The sequence below is a fragment of the Miniopterus natalensis genome, chromosome 2 (assembly GCF_054644295.1).
Source record: "Miniopterus natalensis isolate mMinNat1 chromosome 2, mMinNat1.hap1, whole genome shotgun sequence".
In the NCBI taxonomy this organism is placed as follows: domain Eukaryota; kingdom Metazoa; phylum Chordata; class Mammalia; order Chiroptera; family Miniopteridae; genus Miniopterus; species Miniopterus natalensis.
This window is the reverse complement of record NC_142082.1, coordinates 21753612-21780967: the sequence shown is the minus strand read 5'-3', so window position 1 is coordinate 21780967 and position 27356 is coordinate 21753612. Positions and strand designations below refer to the sequence as shown.

General features: G+C 32.4%; 1 protein-coding gene across 1 annotated transcript in view; it reads left to right on the top strand.

Moving 5' to 3' along the window:
• Window positions 1-23154, top strand: part of LOC107523939 (disintegrin and metalloproteinase domain-containing protein 2) — a 102093-nt gene extending 78939 nt beyond the window's left edge. Inside the window, exons 14-18 of the mRNA XM_016195638.2 lie at window positions 7486-7669; window positions 16703-16774; window positions 16981-17116; window positions 21811-21970; window positions 23091-23154. Coding sequence (XP_016051124.2) covers window positions 7486-7669; window positions 16703-16774; window positions 16981-17116; window positions 21811-21970; window positions 23091-23154 — 616 coding nt within the window. The remainder of the gene's footprint in view (window positions 1-7485; window positions 7670-16702; window positions 16775-16980; window positions 17117-21810; window positions 21971-23090) is intronic.
• The last annotated feature ends 4202 nt before the right edge of the window (window positions 23155-27356 follow it).

The window sequence follows — 27356 nt, the reverse complement described above, 5'->3', positions numbered from 1 at the left end:
TTTTTTGATTTACATAAGCTAACAATTGAATGTAGTTTAGGTGTACAACTTGATTAATATTTTTATCATATGAGCATGTTCTCTCCAATCTCTGCCTGTGTTCTCATGTCAACGATGATAGATGAATATAGTATGTCCAAAAATTTTATGTAAGTGGACTCATAGTTTCCATTTTTTGTGTCATACTTGATATACCCAAGATAATTTTTGAGATTCAAACAGATTAATCTCATGTTAGCATTTTATTTTTTATTGTTGAATAATAATTCTAAATATCACTGAAAATGATATATACAACACAGCACAATAGTTTACCCATTCACTTATTTATGGGCAATTATGTGGTACATTATTTAGAGGTATTATGAATAAAGCTGCTATAAACCTTCAAGGAGGGTCAGGTCTTGATGGTGAGATACAGTTTCATTTGTGTTGGGTAGATAGATACATAAAATTATAATTGATGAATTATAAGTTCATATGAACCTTTTAAAAGAAACTAACACATTGTTTTCCAAAGTGGCTATGCAATTTTATATTCACACTAGCAAAACCTGATTTCTTGTTTCTCCACCATGTGCTACTACTTGGTATTGTCAGTCTGTTTTATTTTAGTCATTCCAGTTGTAAGTTATTTTTGTTTTAATTTGCATTCATCTAATTAAAAGTTATTTTGAGCATTTTCTAAGTTTTCTTATCAATGTGGTATCTTCCAGTGTGATGAGTCTGTTCAAATTGTTTTCCATTATATTTGAAATAGTTTAATCTTCCTTCCACTGAGTTTTACCTTTGTATCGTTTTTATTCTGAACTAATGGTAGATTCACCAGAACTTGCAAAAATAATAAAGAGAGAATACAGAGGCCTCCTGTACCCTTCACCTGGTTTCCCAAACTGGTAACATCTTATGCTTATCAGTAGTACAGTATCAAAACTGGGAATTAGTACTGGTAAATTCTTAGATCATACTCCTTAGATTTCATCAGCTCTAAATGCATTGGTGTTTTGTGTGTGTGTGTGTGTTCGTGTGTGTGTGTGTGTGTATGTGTGTAATGAATTGTCATCTTAACAATTTTGAGTTTTCAATGGATAAATATGGAATGACTCAATTTACTACAATCTTTTTAATTTTTTCAGCCAAGCTTATTAGTTTTCAGTGTTAAATGTTGCATTGATTTTATTAAATACATTCCTAAACGTTCTATTTTTGAAACTGTTATGAATAGAATGCTCCGCTAAATTTCATTTTCACATTATTCAATATTGTAACAATAATTAAAATGTATGTTTTTTAGTGTTTTTATTGTAGTTGATTTCTAATTTTATGCCATTGTGGTCCAAAAAGGTGCTTTATATGATTTCAATCTTCTTAAACTTGTAGAGACTTATTTTGTGTCCTAACATGTGGTCTATCTTTGAGAATGTCCCATGTGCTCTTGAGAAGAATGTATATTCTGCAGCTTTGGGGTGGAATGTTCTGTAAATGTCAGTTAAATCCATCTGAACTAGTGTGTCATTTAGGTTTACTGATTCCTTGTTGATTTTTTGTCTGGAAGACCTATCCAGTGAAGTCAGCGGGGTGTTAAAGTCCCCTAGTATGAGTGTATTGCTATTGATTGCTCCCTTAAAGTCCTCTAGAAGTTTTTTTATAAATTTAGGTGCTCCTATGTTGGATGCATATATGTTTACCAGGGTTATATCCTTTTGTTGGATTGATCCCTTTAGTATTATGTAATGACCTTTCTTGTCTCTCGTTGTGGTCTTCATTTTGAAGTCTATTTTGTCTGATATGAGTAGAGCTACCCCAGCTTTTCATTCATTTCCATTTGCATGGAAAATTTTTTTCCATCTCTTCACTCTCATCCTGTGTGAGCCTTTTGTTCTGAGATGGGTCTCTTGTAGACAGCATATATTTGGGTCATGTTTTCTTATCCATTCAGCCACCCTATATCTTTTTATTGAGACGTTTAATCAATTTCCATTTAAAGTTATTATTTATAGATACTTATCTATTGCCATTTTAATTCTTTATACCTATGTTTCTCTTTCTCTGTATTTCTACTTCTAATTATAGCAGTTCCTTTAACATTTCCTGCAATACTGGTTTGGTGGTGATAAACTCCTTTGGTCTTTTTTTTTTTTTTGTCTGGAAATCTCTTTATTTCACCATCTATCTTGAATGATAATCTTGCTGAATAGAGTAGTCTTGGTTTGAGATCTTTGTTTTGCATTACCTTGAATACTTCATGCCATTCCCTTCTGGCCTGTAGAGTTTCTGATGAGAAGTCAGCTGACAGCCTTATAGGGGTTCCTTTGTAGGTAACACATTGCTTTTCTCTTGCTGCCTTTAAGATTCTCTCTTTGCCTTGAATTCTTGGCATTTTAATTATGATGTGTCTGGGTGTGGGCCTCTGTGGATTCTTCTTGCTTGGGACTCTCTTTGTCTCCTGAATTTGTGTGACTTTTTCCTTGACCAGGTTAGGGAAGTTTTCTACCATTATTTCTTCAAACAGTATCCCTAATCCTTGCTTACTTTTGACCTCCTCTGGCACTCCTATGGTGTGAATATTGTTACTTTTCATGTTGCACCACAGCTCCCTTAATGAAAATGTAAATAGCAATTTATATTGATCTTTTATATTGTGTTACCTTCCTAAACTATTGATTGATTGATTGATTGATTGATTGATTGATTGATTGATTTTTGGTATGTGAATTTCTTAGCATTTCCATGTTTAGGATCATATTAACTGCAAATAAAGTTTTGATTAATATTGTTTTCTAATTGGGAAGACTTTCATTGTTTTTTCTTGCTTGATTACACTGTGTATATATATCATTAAAATGTTGAAATATAAGTGGAGAAAGAAGTGACACTTACTCATTCCCAATTTTGTGGGAAAAATTCAACCTTTCACTGTTAAGTTTATTGGGAGCTATAGATTTTTTTGTTGATGTCTTTTATCTGATTGGGAGTTTCTCTGAATTCCTTCTTTGTTGAGAATTTTTAATCTTGCATGGTGATTGCATTTTTTTCAAGTGTTTTTCATCCATCTTATTGACATGATTCTATAGATTTTGTCCATAATTCTCTTAATATATTATATTACATTAATTAATTTTCAGGTGGTATACCGACTTTGGGTCATATTTTCATTATTCACTCTGACAATGTCTAGATTTTAATTGGTTGTTTAAACCATTCCCATTAAAAGTGATTACTGGTATAGTGAGATTCATAATTGTTATCTTCAAATAATAACATATGACACAGTAATAGCCCACCCTCAAATAACAGTATACTGCTTTCTGTGTAGTGCAGGTTTACTATTATCCCAATTTCTGCATCTTGTGAAATCATTGTTATTCATTTTACTTATACATATTCAATAAACATTCAATACATTCTTTGTATTATTGCTCTAAGTAGACAGTTATATTTTAGTGCAGTTAAGAATAAAAAATTTAAAACTATTATTCTTTTATTTATTCATTTTCTGATACTCCTTTCTTTATATAGATGCAGCTTCTGACCATGTAATTTTTATTTTGTCTGAAGAACTTCATATAACATTTCCTGCAAGTCAGATCTGCTGGCAAATAATTCTATTAATTTTTGTTTGAGAAAACTTTTACTTCTAATTTTTGGAGGATATTTTCACTAGACACAGAATGCTTAGTTAGTGGTTTTTCTTTTAACATTTGAAACTTCCCTTGACAATCTTTTTTTTTTTTTTTTTTTTTTTTTTATATCTTTATTGATTTCAGAGAGAGGAAGAGAGAGAGACAGAAACATCAATGATGAGAGAGTCATTGATCGAGCCCGCAACCCGGGCATGTGCCCTGACCAGGAATCGAACCCTGATCATCTGGATCCCAGGTCGACGCTCAACCTCTGAGCCATGCCTGGCCGGGCATTCCCTTGACAATCTTAATTGCACGTGTTTTTTTGTGTGTGTGTGTGTTTTAATGAAAAGTCTGCTGTAATTCTTATCCTTAGTCCTCTGAAAAGTGTATCCCCAACATAGTTGGCCTTCAAAATTTTCTCATTGGCTGGCTTTCTTTAGTTGAAATATGATGTTTTTGTGGGTGGTTTCTGTTTTGGGATTTATCCTGCTTGTCATTCTCTGTTTCTCTTGAATTTGTGGTTTCATGTTTGTCAATAATTTTGGAGAGATTTTGGCCATAAACTTTTAAATATTCCTTCTGCCCCAATTTTTCTTTTCCTTTTGCTATTCTTATTAAGAGAATGTTACACTTTATGATATTGTTCCAGAGTTCTTGGATTTTCTGTTTGTTTGTTTTTTCCGCTACTCTTTATAATTGTGTTTCACTTTGGGAAGTTTCTGTTGACCTATCACTAAGTTCACTGAGTCTTATTTCTGCCATTTTGATTGAGTTATTGATAAGTCCTTGGAAGATTTTTTTTTTTTTTTGAGTCTTATTGTTGGTCCTTACAGTTTCCATATCTCTGCTGATATTTTCTCTCTGATCTTTCATGTTGACATTTTTTGCCTTTAGAGACTTTAAGGTATTAATCATAGTTGTGTGTTTTTTTTTGTCCATTTCACTTGGATGCACAGTTAGAAGTGGAATTGCTGGGTCATTTGGCAAGTATATGTTTAATATTTTAAGAAACTGCCCAAATATTTTCCAGAGTGACTGTATCACTTTACATTTCCATTAATAATGTATGAGAGTTCCACCAACTTTTCTACATCCTCACCAACATTTAGTGTTATCACAACTTTGTTTTGCTTGCTTGTTTTGTTTTGTTTTGTTTTGCCATGCAAAATAGGTACCTTATTCTGGTTTTAATTAGCATTTACTTGATTTATGAAATGACCACTCTTTCATGTGATTATTAAGTATTTACATATCTTCTTTGGTGAAATATCTTGAGAAATCTGTAGCCCATTTTTAAATTAGGTTTTGTTGTTATTATTGAATTATAAAAGTAGTTTATGTATTTAGAATATAATCTTCATCCATATATAAATTATAAATATTTTATTTTGACTATCCTTTATCTTTCTTTCCTTAATGATACCTTTTGGAGAGAAAAATATTTTAATTTTGATGAAGTTCAATTTATTCATTTATGTTTTTATAGATCATAGCTTTTATATATACCTATAAAATCTTTGCTCCATTGCATAAAAGTGATAAAAACAGAATTGTTTTGTCTTATTCCTGATTAAAGGAACAACTTGAACCATAATATTACTAGTAGACTATACATGCAGGTCTATCAGATTGAGGAAGTTCCTTTCTATTTCTGGTTAGATGAGAATGTTTATAATGGATCACTCCTGGATTTTATGAGGTGCTTTTTCTGTGATTGAGCATTTTTCCTTTTATATTGGATGAATTAGAATATCTTAGATATTAACCTAATCCTGCATTCTTGGCTAATTCCCACTTAGTTATGGCATGTAATTATTCTTATATAATTCTAGATTTGATTTGCTAATATTTTGTTCAGGATTTGTGTATCAATGTTCATCATATTGTGATGAATTGACTTGGATCTGATATCAGGATAAAACCTGCCTCACAGAATGAGTTGGAAAGTGTTTTACCCTTCTCATTTTCTATGACGTCTGCATGGAATTACCATTAATTTTTTTATATATGTCCCAGAATTCATAACTAAAGTCACCTGGCATTGTGTGTGTGTGTGTGAGAGAGAGAGAAAGAAAGAGAGAGAGATGGCTCTGTTTGTGAATTTGGGAGCATATTTAGATTTAAGCAAACTTAAAGTTTCCTCTGGTGTTACTTCCAATCAATCTTTCTCAAGTCTCCTCAGCACATGCACACAACCTTCTGGTCAACTAGGAATGTGATGTAGGGAAAGTTTATCACCACCCTTTTTGTAGCTATCATTTCTAGGGTTATGCCTTTAAATTCTGGCTGGTCTGTCACTAACCCCAACTGGAACCTCCACCTCAGGCTAAATGTGATGCTATTTTTCCCTAAAAAGTTTGCTTCCTTTGCCCAAAATTCTGCTGGGTGAGATTTTTTTTTTCTGTCCTCTGCACCAAATCAAGGAGACATTAAGTCTATTGGTTTTCATGGTCAGGCCTGCCCTGATAAAATGACAGCATCAACTGAGCTGGGAGAGGGCATGGCAGCAGACTCAGGCATGAAGACCATAGCCTCTCACTATTATTACTTGATTTTATAGCAGCTTTTCATAAATGCTTCTCAATTTGTTGTTTGTCTTTGATCAGTTTTCATAGCTCTGAAATGCTTGTTTGGACAAATTTGCCCAGTTTTATACTTGCTTGAGGGAGGAGATGACTTAACCTATATGTTCTCTTTCACACAGTCCCCTCATTTAGATTTATCTTCACAATTCTCTTTATTTTGTGTCTGATTTATCACAAAATCTAACAATGACCCATGATAAACACTCTCATCTAACTATGAATAGAAAGGAAACTTCTCAATCATATTAAAGCTATATGTATTTTGTATTTATACAGGTTACATCTAGAATAATTTCTTTCAATATGAAGAACTCACTCTACATTTTCTTTAGACCAGGACTGCTGATGACAAATTTTTTAAATTATTGTCTGATAATGCCACATTTCATTTTGAAAGATATTTTCTCTCCATATAAAATGGACAGTAGACAGTTTGTTTCATCTTTGAATCTGTCATTCAATAATCCTTTGAACTCTATTATTTCTGTTGGAAAAATCAATCATAAGTTGTATTATTTTTTGTTATTAATGCTTTTTTAAATTTTATGGTTACTTTCATAAGTTTTTGTGCTTTATAGCTCTATCATTATGATGTATTTTAGTGGTTTTATATTAATAATTATTGCATATAATACTTCTTGATGTGGGTCTCAAAGTCTTTACACATAAAGGTGAGAGTAGACATTGTTTAAAAAACTGAAAAGGACCCAGCCAGCCAGCATGACTCAGCAGCGGTTGAGCACTGACCTATGATCTAGGAGATCGAAATTTGATTCCCAGTCAGAGCACATACCTGGGTTGTGGGCTCGATCCCCAGTGGGGGGCATGCAGGAGGTAGCCAGTCAATGACTCTCTCATCATTGGCCTTTCTCTCTTTCTCCATCTCCCTTCCTCTCCCTCCGAAATCAATAAAGACATATTTTTAAAAAACACACAAAAAACTGAAAAGGAAATCAAATAAGACTGATAATTAGATAAACTTTATAATTTTTTTAGACTAGAATAAACTGGAAATTGATTATGTCTAAGAATAAAAAATGAAAGAATCATTACAGAAAAGTTATCAGGTTAACTAGGAAGTTGTTCATAATTATTAAAATGTTGAGTTATTATTATCAATGCATGCAAGGCCCTCATTTTTTTGGTGTTTCACAATTAATTGCATACATCTTTTTTCAAAACTTCAATGCTTTAAATCTTTTTGCTTTAGAAATGGTATTCTAATATTTCTATGTATTTAAAACTAATGATCTTCATTTATTGGTAATTTATAGAGATGTGCGGTGTGGAAAATTAGTATGCAAATATGAAGGTGAAAATATACTTCAAATTCAAGATGCCACTGTTATTTATAGTAAACTATCGAAGGATCTCTGTGTCTCATTGGAATATAAATGGGATCATCCAGAAAGCTCAAAGATGTGGGTAAAAGATGGAACTAGTTGTGGTGAGCAACTGGTATGTAAATTTTAGTCCCAAATGACTTTCTAATTTATACTTTATTTTTAAATGCATGGCTAGTATTTTCCTCATAATGTAAGTGTACATTCAATTTCAAAAATAAGAAAATAGAAAAATTTTTAAATAATAAAAAATTTTTAAAAGAAATAATATATTATCTGTATTCATGCATAGATGATATCACCATGAATATTTTATTGGCTTTTTTCTTAGAAATTAGGTATATTCACTGATCTGAGAATTATATTATTTATTCACTGTATTTTGTTAAATTATATTACACAGAGTAATTCTAATGTGATCTATCTTACGATATAAATACTTTAAAATAGCTGTTAAATCATATATGTCCATTTTAGTGATGAAAATAATATAGAATGCATAGAGAAAACACAAACTCGAAGGCACATATATGAGGTGTAACTATTCTTCCTATTTTTATGAACATTCAATCAAATCTCTCTCTCTCTCTCTATATATATATATATATAGTCTCCCAAAAAAGTATACACATTTTGAATAATTATAAAGCCAGTGTTTATTAAAATACATTTCATTTTCACAATTTAATAAAATCTACAGACATTGTGTATACATTTTGGGGGACAATATAATACTTATCTATCTATACTAACTACATATTTTTTTCAAGAATATTCCATTGTATTATCTGATTTTGCTATTTTTATTATTCCATAGTACATATGGATTTGTATCAACATTTCTGTCTTCCTAGCTTTTTGCTCTATGAAATACATGGCGCTGATGTATATATGCATAAATACACAACAAAGCTCATTTAAATTATTCTCACATCTAGATTTTAAGTTACAAAGTTTCTCTGGCCTAATAAGAAACATAATATATTAAATTACTTAATGAAGAATAGAAGAAAAGGCAAAATATAATTTACTTGGAAGCAGAAGATATTTTGTTGTAAATGAAGACTAAAAATTTTGTTTTGGTTATGACCAGGTATAAATGAAATCTCACAATTTTTCACATTGTAATTGCAAATCATTATAAATGTATACATATTTAAAATTAATATATTTTTACTTGATATTTATGGAAATATTTGTCATATATAATAAGATCTTATTACAACCTAACTTTACTAATATTCATTTTAAAAATTAGGAATACAAATTTTAAAAGTTGTCACCCCAAATTCTCACACAAAAGTCAGTCATTTAAAAAACTTGGTAACAAAATTGCTTTTATGAAATTAACTTTGCAAAATATTTCCCAAATGATTGCCTAAACTATCTTTAATTTTTAACTTTCTATTATTTCTAAATAGCCTACCACAGACTGTATGAGTTAGGAACTGCACAGGAAACAAGAACCACCAAGAATGGCATAAACAGTGCAGGGTGTATCCTTCCTATCATATAAAAAAAATTGTGGATATTGTCCATTAGACATTATGGGGTTCCATTATGTCATCAATGATCCAGACTCAGTCTACTTTCCAGCTATAGATCCTTTTCTTGTACAGTGATACTCTTTTTTATGCTTTCAAGATGGTTGATAGAACACCAACTATCTCCACATTGCAAGAAGAATTATTGTAAGAGCTAAGGGGAGAGGGGAAGGTGCATGCCATCTTTGCTCACCATAGTTAGTGAGAAAAAAAAGGGCTATCAGGCAGTCACTACTTTACTACCATCTTCATGACCAAGGTGATTTAGCAAATAGACATCTATTTCAGCAGTCTGAAGACATGCTACTGTTTATCATTTAAAAAGAATACATGATGATGTTGGAAAAGTTTCTGTTCCAAGGTAGAGAGATAGAGAGGCTGGGAAGAGATTTTGGAAGGTGTTATCCAAGTGATGGCCACAAAATGTTGGCTTCATATATATCATATATTGCTTCTAAAAAAAAGATGATCAGGCTAACTGCATGTTAGTGCTCTAAAACTGTTATGTATTCTGCAAGTTAGAGTGCCCTTTTTTACATACTCCTATATAAATGTCCATTTGGATTAGAATGAACACATTGTCATAAGAAATTTCAAAATTCCTTTTTTCAACAAAGAAATAGCAAGAGGTATTGAATCCATACATATTGTTTCAATTCTCAGACTTACACTTATACTCAGATTTGTTTTCAATAAGTACAGTCAGTTCTCCATATCCATGGGTTTCCCATCTGTGGATTCAACTAATAGTAGATTGAAAACAGTGTATTTGATCCGGGGCTGGGAAACTGCAGATATAGAGGGCAGAAGGTAATTGTCCTATGCCATTTTATATAAAGAACTTGAGCATACATGGATTTTGGAACCAATTCCATGGGTACCAAGAGCTGACTATAGTCAAATTTTGGAAGAGTCAAAAGTTTTACTTGTGCTCTATTTTTCAACCTTAAGTGGGTCAGCATCCTTAGCCTGGAGTTGGTCAAGGATCAACTATATTGTTCTCATAACATGAGCTTAGTGATGTTACTTCTTATCCTAGTCTATAAAGCACTGGATACAACATACTATCTTTGTGGTAAAATATGCATAACATAACATTTACCACCTTAACCATTTTTAAGTGTACAGTTCAGGGACACAAGTACCTTCACATTTTTGTGCAATGATTATCACTGTTCATCTCCAGAAAATGTTCATCATCCCAAACAGAAAGTCTGTACCCATCAAACTATAACTCCCCAGTGACTCCTTCCCATAGCCCCTGGTAATCACTATTTTAATTTCTGGCTCTATAAATTTCTGTATTCTAGGTACCTCACACAAGTGGGATCATACAATATTTGTCCTTTTGCGTCCAACTTATTTTATCTGGTGTAATATTTTCAAATTAATCCATGTTTTTGCATGTATCAAAATTTCATTCCATGTTAAGGATGAATCGTATTTCATTCTATGTTTATACCATATGTTGTTTATCCGTTTATTTGTCATTGGACATTTGGTTTATTTCCACCTTTGGGCTGTTTTAAATAATGCTGTCATTATCATTGGTGTGCAAATTTCTGTTCAGGTGTCTGTTTCAAATGTTTTGATTATATACCTAGAGGGGAAATTTCTGGATCATATGGTAATTCTGTTTGATTTTGGGGGAACTCTATACTGTTTCTTTACTACTTTACATTCTCACCATCAGTGCAGAAGAATTACAAATTCTCCACATTCTCACCAACATTTATTCTTTTTTATTTTTTCTAATAGCTATTCTAATGGGTTGAAGTGGTACCTCATTATCATTTTTTATTTTTGTTTCTTTAATTATTAGTGATGTTGAGCATATTTCCATATGCTTATTGGGCATTTATATATCTTCTTTAAAGAAATGTCTATTCACATCCTGTGCCCATTTAAAAAAAAATTGAGTTGTTATTTCTTGTTGAGTTTTAGGAGTTCTTTATATATTCTAGATATTAATTTTTAATTAGATATATGATTTGTAGATATTTTCTCTCATCTCATGGGATGCCTTTAACTTTGTTGATTGAGTCCTTTGATGCACAAAAGTTTATTTAATTTAGATATTGTACAGTTTATCTATTTTTTTTTTCCTATGTTTTTTGTGTCACATCCAAGAAATTATTGCCAAATTAAATGTCAATTACCCTGTTTTTTTTCTAGGAGTTTTATAGTTTTAGATTTATGTTTAGGTCTAGGATCCCTATTTAGTTAATTTTTGTATATAGTATAAATTAAAGGTCCAAGTTCATTCTTTTGCCTGTGGATAGTTAGTATGAATTTCTGTGGCAACCTTGTTGAAAATAATTTGACCTATCTGAAAAACTTTATTTATGGATTCTTTATTCTTCTCCATTGGTTTGTATATCTGTCTTTATGTAAGTCCTATAATGTTTTGAATTTTGTACCTTTTTTAGTAAGTTTGAAATCAATAAGTAGTTGCTCAAATTTTTCTTCTTTTTTAAAGATTGTTTTAGCTATTTGTAGTCCCTTAAGATTCTATAATAGCTCAGCCGGGCATGGCTCAGTGGTTGAGCGTCAACCTAGGATCCAGGCAATCAATCAGGGTTTGATTCCTGGTCAGGGAACATGCCGGGGTTGCTGGCTCGATCCCCAGTGTGGAACGTGCAGGAGGTAGCCAATCAATGACTCTCATCATTGATGTTTCTATCTCTCTCCTTCTCCTTTCCTCTTTCTGAAATCAATAAAGATATATTTAAAGAAAGAAAAAAGATTCTATAATAAGTTTTAGGATGAGTGTTTCTATTTATGCGAAAAACATAGGTATTTTATAGGATTGTACTGAATCTGCAGATTTCTTTGGATAGTATTGACCACTTAACAATATTAAGTCTTCTTGCATGAACATGGGATATCCTCCAATTGGTTTGTGCCTTCTTTAATATCTTTCAGCAGTATTTTGTAGTTTTCAGGTATAAGTCTTTCAACTCCTTGATTAAGTTTATTCCTAAGTATTTTATTCTTTTTGGTGCTATTGTAAGGGGAACTGCTTACTTAATTTCCTTTTTAAAATGAGTACCACTGATGTAAAGAAATGCAACTGATTATTATTTTGCATAATAATAAAAAAATGCACATACTTTAATTAAAAATACTTTATTGCTAAAAAATGCTAACCATCACCCGAGTCTTCAGCAAGTCATAATCTTTTTTATAGTAAAAGGTGTTGTCTTGATGTTGATGGCTGCTTACTGGTTAGGATGGTCATTTTTGAATGTTGGGGTGTTTGTGACAATTTCTTAAAAATAAGATAACAATAAAGATTGCTTCACCGATTGACTTTTTCTTTCATGAACAATTTCTCTGCATCATGTGATGCTATTTGATAGCATTTTACCAACAGCACTTCTTTCAAGATTGGAGTCAATCTTCTCCAACCCTGTGCTGCTTTATCAGCTAAGTTTACATAATAGTCTAAATCCCTTGTTGTCATTTCAACAATCGTTACAACATCTTCACTAGGAATGTATTTCATTTCAACAAACCAATTTCTTTGCCCAATCATAAGCAGCAACTCCTCATCAATTAAAATTTTATCATGAGATTGCAGCAAACCAGTCACATCTTCAGACTCCACTTCTAATTCTATTTCTCTTGCTATTTTCACCATATCTCCAGTTGTTTCCCCCACTGGAATCTTGAACCCTTCAGTTGTCCACAAGGGTTGGAATCAAGTTCTTTCAAACTTCTATTAATGTTGATATTTTGGCCTCTTTCCATGATTCACAAATTTTCTTATTGGCATCTAGACTGGTGAGTCCTTTCCAGAAGGTTTTCAATTTACTTTTCCTAGATCCATCAGAGGATGAGTCTATTATGACAGCTATAGCTATCATGACACTATTATGAGAGCTATAGCCTTATAAAAATGTATTTCTTTAATAAGATTTTATCTGTGGGCTGCATAATGGATGTTGTGTTATCAAGCATGAAAACAAACAAACAATCTCATTGTACATCATGAGAGCTCTTGGGTGTCCAGGTGCACTGTCAATGAGCAGTACTATTTTAAAAGAAATCTTTTCTTCTGAGCAGTAAGTCTCAACAGGGGGCTTAAAAGATTCAGTAAACCATGTTGTAAACAGATGTGCTGCCATCAGGCTTCATTGTGCCATTTATAGAGCAAAGGTAGAGTAGATTTAACATGATTCCTAAGGGCCCCAGGATTTTTGGAATGGTAAATGAACATTGGCTTTAATTTAAAGTCATCAACTGCATTAGCACCTAACAAGAGAGTCAGATTGTTCTTTGATGCTTTGAAGCAATGCGTTGACTTCTCTTCTCTAGCTATGAAAGTCCTAGATGTCATCTTCTTCCAGTATAAGGCTGCTTTATCTACACTGAAAGTCTGTTTAGTGTAGCCACCTTTATCAGTTATCTTAGCTAGATCTTCTGGCTAACTTGCTGTCACTTCTACATCAGCACTTGCTGCTTTACCATGTACTTTGATGTTATGGAAATTGCTTCTTAATCCTTATTAACCAACCTCTTCTAGCTTCAAACTGTTTTTCTGCAATTGCCTCGCCTCTCTCAGACTTCACAGAATTGAGAGTGAGTTAGGTTCTTGCTCTAGATTAGGCTTTGGCTTAGGGGAATGGTGTGGAGTGTTTGATCTTCTCTCCAGACCACTAAAACTTTTTCCATATTCACAAGAAAGCTATACTGCTTTCTTGACATTCATGTGTTCACTTGACTAGCACTTTAATTACCTTCAATAACTTGTCTTTTGCATTCACAGCTCAACTAACTCTTTGGCACAAGAAGCCTAGCCTTTGACCTATCTCAGCTTTTAATGTGCCTTTCTCACTCAATTATTTTTAACTTTTGATTTAAAGTGAGAGATGTGAGACTCTTCCTTTCACTTGAACACAGAGAGGCCATTCTAAGGTTAATTTTAGGAATTCAAATATTGTTGTGTCTCAGGGAACGGAGACTTGAGGAGAGGGAGTGAGGTGGGGAAACAGTCCAGTGGACAGTCAGAACACACATGACATTTATCAATTACATTCTCCATCTTATGTGGGCATGGTTCATGGCACCCCAAACAATTGCAGTTGTAACATCAAAGGTCACTGATCGCAGATCACTGTAACAAATATAATAATGAAAAAGCAAGAAATAGTGTGAAAATTACCAAAAATGTGATACAGAGACACAAAGTAAGCAAATGCTACCGGGAAAATGGTGCCATTAGCTTTGCTCAATGCAGGGTTGCCACAAACCTTCAGTTTGTAAAAAAGGCACACCTTCTATAAATTGCAATAAAGTACAGCACAATGAAATGAGGTATGCCTGTATTGTATTTTTCAGCACCACAGTTTGTTCTGATTACTATTTAAAATTGCCATCTCTCTGTTGACATTCTCATTTTGTTCATGTCATTTTTCTAATTTCCTTTCATTCTTTATTCATGTTTTCATTTAGCTTCTTCAGCATATTTAGTATAGTCATTTAAAAATAATATGTCACTTCATTTTCTTCCTTTAAATGAAATATGTTTTCCTGTTTCTTTTTATATCTTGTGATTTTTTAAAATATAAAACAATCACTTCTCCCATTGTTTTTAGATAGGTTTTGTGCAGGGCTAGTCTTTTACTAATTTGTTGGGTACTCTCTGAGCCTCGGGATGAGCCTATGGCTAAAGCTTATGGTCTTCTGCTATTTTTGTGACATGCCTCTTTCCAGGGCCTCTGTGTGGCTTTTTTGATTTCCCACATTCATGGATGTTTTTAAGTCTTATTCCTCCAAATTGTCTCATGCAAGTATTTCTTTGGGGCCTTAGATGGCCTACTGTATGTCTTCACCCATAATATCTTGCCCCAGTTGTTTAAAGTCTTAGTTTTCCTACAGCTGTCCTGAATAGTGTCAATTGCTTCTCTCCATCTGAGATTTAAATTAGGTAAATTGAGACAAGTCCTTCAGGAACTTCTAAGACAGTTTGTAGTATTGAAATAGTTTGTAATATTGAAAATATGGTCTCCTCTGCTCCCTTCAGTTTAAGGGAGGGAATTGGGAACTCAGCAGCTGCCATCTTCAGCACAAGACTGTGCCATGCCAGGGAAGGAGTAGGGTAAGGGCGAGCAAAAACAGCTACAAATTTTTCTATATTTTTGGCTTTATCTTGATTGAAATTTTCTTGGTTGCTTTAGACCTTAGACTGCTTCCAGAGTTACTATAGATTTTCCTCAATTCCTTCCTTCCTTCCTTCCTCCCTCCTCCCTCTTCCCTCCCTCCCTCCTACCTCCCTCCCTCCCTCCTTCCTACCTCCCTTCCTTTCTTTGTATAATATTCTAAACTTTAGGGCTTTATACTTAGCTTTCTCTATCTCAGTTAATTGTACCACAACCAGAAGAGTTAGAGAAGCCAGAACCCTTGTTGTCATGGATCCGCCTCTCTTTTCATCTTCTGTGTGTCTATCATGAAACTTAGGTGGATTAATCTTTTTAACTACATCTCAAATACAGCCACTGATTTCTATCTAAACCAATGCCACTCAGTTTCACTCTCTGGTTATCATTTTCCTGGACTACTGTAATGACATTCTAATTTATCTCTCTACATTTTCTTTTGCCTTCCCATCTTCTTTTCTAAAACCTACTTTTATCAGCTTCCCGTCTTTCAATTCAATCTCTAAATAAAACCAATTGCTTACAGGTTATAGGCCAACATTCTGATTGAGATTGGAAGGTCCTACACAATCCTGCCATAACAACTTCTGTCACATCACATTGAGTGTTTTGTTTTGTTTTTGTCTGTGTTTGTGTTTTTATATCTTTTACTCCAATATGAGCAGTATGAATTTTTTTGTGTTCTCAGGGCCAAGCACATTGTAGAACTCAAATATTTAATTAGTGATTTAATGGCTGTTTTCTGTGTAACAGCTACATTGCCCTTAATATTTTTCCAAAATTCCATACTATTTCCAATGCAGGGTCATTTTAAATATTAAATATGTTTTTTTGATTGATTTGTAGAGAGAGAGGGAGAGGGAGAGATAGAGCAATAGAAACATCACTGAGAGAGAAATATCATCGATTGGCTTCTTCTTACTGGGAATCGAGCCCGCAACCCGGAACATGTGTCCTTACCTGGAATCAAACTGGTGACCTCTTGGTTCATGGGTTGACATTCAACCACTGAGTCACACCTGCCAGGCTCATTTTGAATATTCCTTTTTCTATAAGTACCTGTCTTTCATTTCTATGCTTGATTTAGTTCTGTTCAATGTTAGAGCTCAATAAGAAGATTTTACTGTTCTTACATATTAGATAAGTCCCCTGTATTGTTTTCATATAACTATATTTTTTCATTATACTAATTATTATATGTTAATCTTTGATTCTATTTATTTTATGTCTGTACCTTCCATCCCAGCAAAAGCAGGGAAGATGCTTTTATTGTTTTGTTTACTCTCAGATAATCAGAGTCTCATCTAGTGCTAAAAACATAGTAGCACTATAAATTAATCACTTGTTAATATATTAAATTTATTGTTAAATCAATACCTCTTAATTAGATTCCAAACACAGATGGCATTTCAGTTAACTTACTTTGGCCTATTTCCTTTTTAGATATGCAGAGATAAGCAGTGTATAATAAGTGACTTGGTTTATGACTGTCCAGAAAAATGCAACAATCATGGTGTAAGTATCAGTATTACAACACAAGAATAGAAATCATTGAGAGTGATCTTAGGAAAACAAACATGCAGCTAAACAAACACACACATTCATGTACTCATAAACCACACAATAAAATTGGCCTTATTTCAGTATCATTTTAAAATTCTACTTGAACACAAGTAATTTGAGCTACTTATATTACAAAATAATATTTCTCCTGTTTTCAGAAATGCAATAATAAAAAGAACTGTCACTGTGATGCCCCCTTTTTACCTCCAACTTGTAGAAATACACAAGATTTATGGCCTGGTGGGAGTATTAACAGCGGCAATTTTCCACCTGTTATAATAGGCCGTAGTTCTGGTAAGTACTAATAACAAATTGAAAACATAATTAAAATACATTTTAATTTATTAAACTAAAAAAATAAATACTACTTTGTCTATCAATTTATATTTAGGCTGTGTTAGATTGGACATCAAATAGTAAATCATGTATAGCTATTAACTTATGTTTTACTTATAGAGAGTAATATAATAGGACATATTTAACATACATTATAGCTGAGATATGTCAGTAAGGGCCAAGGCAGGAAAATAGAGATCAGTTTAGTCCTTTATACAAAAGAAACTTAATATAAGGCATCAGGTAAGACATAACGGCAGTGATAAAAACCAATTAGAGAATGGTGAAGCAAATGAGATTAGCAACTGTAGAAATCCACTATCATTTCTTGGGGCTGGTGAGACAATAAAAGGAGGTGATATTTCTGCATCCAGAACCTGAGCCAAGAGGCATGACATATAACTATGGTCAAAGCTACATATCAGTATGTAGACCACAGGGAGAGGTACTGCCCAGCATGAGGTAGAGATGTAGAGCATTCACAGCCATTATTAGGGATGTAGGAGAGGAAGGGGGATAAATACCATGGATATTTTACTTTTCTGATGTTCCAAATTTTATCCAGTGACTTCCATTGGCTAAACCTAACTAGAAGACAAAAAGTCAGTGAACTGGGGAAATGTAGTACCCTATACATTTTTGTTTGTTTGTTTGATGCAGGAATGGACTTTAGAGCAAGCCAGTATATCCAATGATGCTTAGGGTAGGACTAAATTTGCATATAATTAAAGCAAGTTTTCCAGATTTTGAGCCAGAGGTAGTTCTTAACATTTTGACATTCATTTCATTATTTAAGGCCATATGGTAATAGATTACTAAATTATAGCATATTTAAGCATTATCAAGCTGTTTCCATTTTAGTAGTAACAACTTGCAGCAGCTTATGTTCAAATAGACTGAAATTAATTGCTTCTGTTCATGCACACACATGCCATTTCCCCAATGAATAGAGGAGACTACTCCTTTGCTAGAATCCAGGTTGACCTTAGTGATATGATTAATCAGTAAAATACTCAGAAGTGAGATTCTGGGACTTCCATGATCTTCCTGCAGATTCTGCTTGGGTCTTTTCAAATACTAATTCTTGGGACTCTCATTCTTGGACCACTTATTCTGTCGAAACTTATCTGCTCTGTATGAAATTTGATTACACTGAGACAAAAAAATACAACTACACAACTAAGCCCTCCCCAAATTCATGACCCACAAAATGGTTAAATTTAAATGATTGTTTTAAGTTACCAAATTTGTAGTTTCTCACACAGTTCCCTCTCTTTCATACACACACACACACACACACACACACACACACACACACACACGAAAGCAAGTTGATACCAGAAGGTGTATTTATATATTAAGTATCTAAAACATGTGACATTAGCTTTAGCATTGGATGGTGTGTGGTAGAAAGACCTCTAGGAAACTGTTGAAAACTATTAGTGTGTTATAAAATTGTCTTCAGAAGACAGTTGGTGAGCGATTCAAAAGCATGTTACTAGAAGTTGGAAAAATGAGTTTTGTTATGAATTGGTGAGTTATTTGGCATCATTGCTGCCTGTGGAATTATGGAAAGTAGAATTCAGTGTTCTGATTGGCAAGATTTCTTGGTACATTGTAAAGATTTTCATGTAGGTGACTTAAATTACCTGTGATTAAATATAAGAAGATGATAATAATTAATGAAAGAACAGTTCAGTTTTCAGGTAAAATGTAGAGCAAATGTAAAAGAGCTAATTAATTTTTTAAATATTTTTTTTTGGCTTGCAAAAGAAACATTATTATTCCTGTGTGTTCTGGAAAAAAACTATTCTTAAAGTAATAAATGTGTAACAGCCAAATTTGAGATGTTAAGCAATAAAATTTCACCTCAGGTAAAAATTAATCCAAACACGTGACTGTAAAAACCCTTTTATGAAAATCTCAGAAATCTTAGTTTTTCTTTGATATCTTCATCTAATCAAAAGCCCTTTTAAATAACGTATTAGAATGCCTTATAAAACTTTCAAACAAAAAGGCTGCTAAGAAAATTAAGTATGTTATTCCATGGCAGCCTCACCAGCCCAATTTAGAAAAATGCTTATCTCAAAGAGATTTGTGGGTATGGCCTTTATTTAATAAGACTTATTATTATTATTATCATCATGAATTTTTATAAAAGTTTTTTATATGTGTTTATTTGAACTAAACTGACATTTGTTGGGGAGCAAGATCTCAACTGCTTCCCAGGGTATATTTTTATTTGATACACAAGAAATGCACACATTTTTAAAGAAATTACATCAGCTCAGACTGAAAGTGATCTCAATATCCCACATGCTCTTTGAGTTCCAATCAATTAGAGGAAAGAAGCTATTCAGATATAAAAGGGGCTATTCCGAATGGAAAGAATTATAAATTAAAGGGTATTACCAAGAAACCAGAAGCCAAACTTCTTAGATCTGTTAGTTTATGATTTTTAAAAATCGAAACCAACACAAATTTTAAAAACACAGGCCTAGATGGTAAAAATACAGGTTAATTCCACTAATTTTTTTCAAGTAAGAAATACCATTAGGAAAAAAAAGTGGTGAGAGGACTCCTATCACCTCATTGCATATGGTAAACATAACCCTGGTGCCAAATCGAGACAAAGAAGTTAAAAAAAATTACAGAAAAATTTATTTCATGAACATAGACGTAAACATTCTCAAGAAAATATTAGCTCACTTTATATAGCTATCTATATTAAAAAGATAAGAATCCAGGCTATATGGGGTTTATTTTAGGAACACAAGAATCTTTTATCATTTGAAAGTCAATCAGTACAGTTCACTAAATCAACAAAAAAAAATTTTAAGTATATTATTTTTTTATTTGGTGCAGAAAAATCACTTGACAAAATTTACCACCTATTCATGATATTTTTTAAAAAGCAGAAAACTACTAACGTAAGTAAACTTCATCAATCTGATAAAAAAAATCAACAAAAACAGTTAATATATTTTACTATAAAGTACATTTTTCTTCAAAATATTAACAAAACATAAAGTCTGCTCTTATAATGTCTATTCAACATTTTCCCAATAGTCCTAGCAAGTGCAATAAATAGCAAAATAACAAGAAATCAGAAGCATGGAGATTGGAATGAATTAAATAAGACTGAAGATGATATGATTAATTACATAGAAAGTCCTAAAGAATCTACAAAATCACTTTTAGCCCTAGCCGGTTTTGCTCAATGGTTAGAGCACTGGCCCTCGAACTGAAGGGCCTAGGGTTCCAGTGCAGTCAAGGGCACGTACTTTGGTTGCAGTCTCGATCCCTAGCCTCCGTCGGGGCTCCTGTGGGAGGTGACAAATTGATGTGTCTCTCTCAAATCGGTGTTTCTCCCTCCCTTCCACTCTCTCAGAAAAGCAATGGAAAAAATATCCTCAGGGGAGGATTAAAAACCAACCAACCAACCAACCAACCAACCAAACAAACAAACAAAAACAACAGAAAAAAAGAACACTTCCAGAAGTAATATTTTCTGAAAGTTCAAAGGAAAAATGTTCAAAAGTCAGTATTATTACACAATAGCAGCGGTAAATAAAAATAAAATCAGTACCATTTACAATACTATAAAAATATAAAATATTAGGAATGAATTTAACAAAAGATGTGCAGGACCTTAGCACTGAAATTAAAACAAAATGGAGATAAATGTTAAACATACAAATAAATGAATAAATATGCCATATTCAGCTATTGGAAGGCCATTATTGCTAACATTTCAGTTCTCACCAATTCCATAGATTTACGAAAAGCATAAAAGCATGTAACTTTTTAGATGTTAACAATGATTCTAAAATAAACAAGGGCATTTAGAATAGCCCAACGACCCTGAAAAAGAATGAAAAAAGACAGTCTATTTGCCTTATATTGAATGTAGTATAGTAAAGATTTAGTATAATCAAGACAGTGGCATTTGTAAAGGATAGATATACAAGTAGATCAATATAATGAAATAAGGAGCCTAGAAATGTACCCATTAATATTAGGTTAATCAATTTTTCATGAAAAGTACAAAGATAGTTTAATGCGGAAGGAAAATCAGTTCAAAACATTCTATTATAACAACTCACGGTAGCCCAAAGATCCTCAAAAATCCCAAGTCACTGAACAATTGATATGGGGCAGATCATAAATCTAAAGGAAGAAGTTGAAAGTGTAAATCTTCTTGAAAGAAACATAGGAAAAATCATATATGATCTTAGGATAAGCAATAATTTCTTAGATTAAATATGAAAATATATATCAATGCAATAGAAGAAAAGATAATTTGGACTTTACTGAAATTTCATTAAATGTACAGTATTTCTTATTGAAAATGGACATTAAGAGAAACTTGACTTATACAGGGATCACACTGTCATTCTTTTCATTTATATTGTCAGTTCTGAAAAGAGACTACAAGGAATAGAAGGCTCTCAATCAAAAGCAAGGGATAAAACTATTATTGTAAGAGTTAGAAGAGTCTCTTTGGGCACTAATACTCTCAACTTATCTACTTCATTAAAATATTATCAAATTGCTAAAAATTTTTATTCTAATTGTTATATTGAAATACAGAAATAGCTTCCCTATATTGCTCATAATTTATTTTAAATCACTGATGTCTTCTTTCCTAGATAGATGGTATAACGAGGATATTTACCCTTCCAAAGCTATAAGATGGCCACTTTTCCTACTCATCCCTTTCTGCATTATTCTCTGTGTAATGATAGCAACTCTGGTAAAAGTTTATCTGCAAAGAAAAAAATGGAAAACCGAGGAGTATATAAGCGATGAGTAAATTGATTTTATATTTAAGATTCAGTACTTTTATAATATGTTAGTATCCATAGTAACACATTAATAAAGAACATTTTGATAACGTTACTAGTACTAACTCAGATTTAATTTTATCTTTATTTGGAAATGTAATAATATACTGAGGATTAATACAATGAATAATGAACACATTTTTTTTTTTTTAATGTAAGCAATTTTAATCTTATAACAACTTGGACTCTGTTAGGGGTAAAATTAAGTGAAAATCATTTCTAGTGAATGTTTATTGACCTCTTTTTATTATTTAATCTTAATCACTAACTATATTAAATTTTATTACTTTAGTTTTAATATTTATATATTTCAAAGAATTTTGCATGCATTGTCTTATTAAAAGATAGCAGGGAAACCCAGGAAAGTAGTTAGTGAAGTCAGTCAGTCAAAAAGACGAGCAACATATAATTTCACTAATACATGGAATCTAAAGAATAAAACAGATGAACAATCAAAATTGAAGCAGGTTCATGAAGAGAACAGACTGATGGTTGCCAGGGGGAAGGGGGTTGGGGGGAAGAAGGTGAAGGAACTGAGAAGTACAAATTGGTGGTTACAAAACAATCACGGGGATGTACAGCATAGGGAAGGTACAGCAAAGGTACAGCATAGGGAATATAGCCAATAATATTCTACTAACTATGTACGGTACCAGGTGGGTACTGGAAATATTGTGGGGGTCACTGTGAAATATGTGATTGTCTAATCACTGTGCTGTACATCTGAAATTAATACAAAATAGTATTGAAGGTAAGCTGTAATTGAAAAATAAATAAATAAAAGAAGTAGGGCAGAAGATGAAGGTCAAAAAAGTTTAAAGTTATTTAACTAATAACATTATACATATGAAAATGACCTAAGCTAATTTTCAGGTCAACTTACATTACTGTGTTTTTTTCTCGTTAGTCTTAATTACTCATGAGAGATTACTTCAGTGGTAAGATAGTTTCAAGTAGTGGCTGCTCCTAGATCTCAGAAAGGAATTCAAAACTGTTTCAGTACAGACAGATGGTGCAGAGTTTTTTACCGTAATCTTTGAAGAAAATATAATTTTAAGTGATTATATTTGTTTTTAAATGTACAGGGAACTTGAAAGTGAGAGTGAACCCAAGAGTGGCCTAGAAAACAAAGAATCCATAATATCATAGTGAGTATCAAATATTTTAAGGATGAGATAGAGAGGCAGAGAAAATGTAATGTATTAGAAAAATATAAATAATATAAACATATATTAGATGGTAGTAGTCATACAGATGCATACAATGAAAATTAAATTGGAGAACATTTTTCAATAATGTAAGCTACATCATAGATCAATAAAATACATAGATCAATACATGACATTCAATTCATTTAAAATGTCTTGCAGTGTTATCTTTTACATTTTTTCTAATATTTAATTTTTTAGCATTTGTGTATTCAGATATTGGTTAAAAATAGATTACATTATAGAACTCTATAATGAAGTTACTCTCATGCTATTTATTGAATTAACCAGCATTTTTAACTTCATTGGGCATACAGGTGATTTTCCCCCCTTTATTTATTTTTCCAGAGTAATTATCTTCAATGGACAGGAAAATGGAAAAGAAAAAGTACATGTATTGCCACATTGCCTTGGATTCAAAACCTGCATATTATTGTTTTGCTGTAACAAGAAAAAAGTAGAATTTTCATATATAATTTGTTATATTATATTATTTGTATATCATATAATATCTCTCTCTATATATATAATTCCACAGATAAGCTTTCATATTACACAATTTTAAAGCTATCTCATACTGATTCTGTTAGTCAATAGAAACTAACTTAATCAGCAGACTTGAGATGAGGAAAGGTTACAAAATAATAAATGCAATGCCATAATTAAAGCCCACTGTTATGTTTTTAATTGCAAAGTTGTGTAGTTATGTTATTATCTGATGGTCCATAGCCAATCAAAAAAAAGTTTGATAGAATTTAACATTGAAAGCATTAATAAAGATAAAGAAGAATATATCAATGCAAATCATCAATCTAAGAGGAAGCTACAATAACACATATGCCTTAGAATTATCCAGAGAAACAGAACCAATAGGTAATTATAGATAGATGATGATGATGAAGATAGATGATGGATATAGATGATAGATGATGATGATAGATAGATAGATAAGATAGATAGATGATATAGATGATGATAGATAGATAGATGATAGATAGATAGATGATAGATAGATAGATAGATAGATAGATAGATAGATAGATAGATGATAGATAGATAGATAGATAGATAGATAGATAGATAGATAGATAGATATAGATAGATGATAGATGAAGATGATAGATAAATGATAGATAAATAGATAGATGATAGATAGATGATAGATAGATAGATATAGATGATAGATAGATGATGATAGATAGATGATAGATAGATATAGATAGATAATAGATAGATATAGATAGATTAGATAGATAGATAGATTAGATAGATGATAGATAGATAGAGAGAGAGAGAGAGAGAGAGAGAGAGAGAGAGAGAGAGATAGATAGATGTAGACAGATGATAGATAGGTAGATAGATGATTGATAGATAGATGATAGATTAGATGGATGATAGATAAATGATAGATATAGATGATAGATATAGATAGAGATCAGATGATAGATGATGATGATAAAGGATAGATGATAGGTAGATAGATGATAGATAGATAGATGATGATAGATAGATGATAGATAGATAGATAGATAGATAGATAGATAGATAGATAGATAGATAGATAGATAGATGATAGATAGATGATAGATGATAAATAGATGATAGATAGATAGATAGATAGATAGATAGATAGATAGATAGATAGATAGATAGATAGATAGATAGATAGATGATAGATAGATAGATGATAGATAGATGATAGATTAGACAGATAGATAGATAGATGATAGATGATATAGATGATAGATAGATGATAGATGATGATGACAGATAGATAGATGATAGGTAGATGATGATAGATATGATGATAGATAGATATAGATAGATATAGATTAGATAGATGATAGATAGATGATAGATGATGATAGATGATAGATAGATAGATAGATGATAGATAGATAGATAGATAGATAGATAGATAGATAATAGATAGATGATGATGATAGATAGATAGATAGATAGATAGATAGATAGATGATAGATAGATGATAGATAAATAGATAGATGATAGATAGATATGATAGATGATAGATAGATAGATAGATAGATAGATAGATAGATAGATAGATAGATAGATAGATAGATAATAGATAGATGATGATGATAGATAGATAGATAGATAGATAGATAGATAGATAGATAGATAGATAGATAGATAGATAGATAGATAATAGATAGATGATGATGATAGATAGATAGATAGATAGATAGATAGATAGATAGATGATAGATAGATGATAGATAAATAGATAGATGATAGATAGATATGATAGATGATAGATAGATAGATAGATAGATAGATAGATAGATAGATAGATAGATAGATGATGATAGATAGATAGATGATAGATAGATAGATAGATAGATAGATAGATAGATAGATAGATAGATAGATAGATAGATAGATAGATAGATGATAGATAGATGATACATAGCTGAGAAGATTTATTATAGGAATGGGCTCACATGGTTATGGTTATGGAGGCCAAGAAGTCCTATGATCTGTCATCTACAAGCTGGAGAACAAGGAAAGCTGGGGATGTAATTCAGTATGAGTCTGAAGGCCTGACGATTGGGGAGCCTGTGGTGTAAGTCCCAGTCTGAGTCCAAAAAAAACAAGAACCATGAGTGCAAATGGATGTCCAAGAGGAGGAAAAGATGGATGCCTCAGCTTAAGCAGGGAGCATATTCACCTTCCCTCCACTTTTGTTCTACTCAGGCCCTCAAGGGATTGGATGATTCCCACTTGCATTCATGAGGATAGTCTTCACTCAGTCTATTGATCAAATACTAATATTATCCAAAGACACACTCATAGACACACCCAAAAATAATGTTTTATCAGATAGTTGGGTATTTCTAAGTTGACACACAAAATTAATCATCACAAGTCTATCCCTTTGTCAACTTGGCAGCAATATGGTTTAAGGAGAAGCCTTAAACCATACTTAATCTCCAAATAAAGGACGTAACATAAGTCTGCCTAACATGATATAACTATCTTGCATGCAACCAAAAATGCACTAATTTCTTCCCCAGGAGAGGAGATAAAATCCTTGAATGATATTTGCTCTTCTCCAGATATCTCAGAATTTAAATACTATGATAATATTAACAATACTTAAATACTGATATAAAGTCAATACATCTTATGTTGCATGGTAAAAGAATAAGAGAGGAAAGAAAAAAAAGATATTTCCTTAACATATGTAGATATACACACAACTATTTTCATAGCAAAATGAGGAGGAAATAGTCATGACATTATAGTCCTCCTTTCTATAACTGGTCATGTCATTGTAGTTGGTATTTATAACTATCTTATTCTACTACCCATTCTGTATTCCTTTTGACTTCAGCATGCAACTGAGCTGGTTTGGTGAGTCAAACCTTCACTTCTAAAGGTTCTAGACCATGATTAGTTCTTTCTTGATTGAGTTGTAGTTTTTCATTACCAGGACATGGTAATACAAAGAGACATTCTAAAAGATCTCCTGTATTATAGACATACTCTTTCTTACCTCATTGTTGAGCAGTAGTCCAATTTCCTCTTGGTAGTCAAAATCAGTCACCTCAGCCAACACCTTAACTCTCTTCTTCACCTGTTGATTCAGAGGCATGAGGAACCCCAAGTGGCCAGATGGTGGTCTTAACTTCCAGTTCAAAGAATCATTGTATTTCCTAATGAAAGCATTTCTCCCTGTGAGACTAAGACCTCTAGGCCAGCAGAGCATAAAGTCCTGGAAACAGGAAGCAAAAATTTTGCTAGTAGGTCACTTGGGATAACAGTGAGTGGTGCCACTTCTATTTTCACCCTCCAGTGCCTGGATCCATGCATTCTATCTATGGGAGAAACAGAACTATATATTGGACAACTGATTCAAAGCATATGCAATCTTCTGGAAAACCTTGTCCTAGCCCTGAAAGCTATTGCCACCTAACTGGCACCATAAATGAGTGTCTGAAAAACCATTCCACCATTCAATCAAGCCAGCTGCTTCAGAAGGGTGATAAGCCTGTGAATTTCATGAACAGGGCCATTGCCACATTTCTTTTGCTATAAAGTTAGTTCCTTGATCAGAAGCATTGCAGAGTATAATACTTTGGTGATGAATAAGGTCTGATAAGCATTGCATGTAAGGA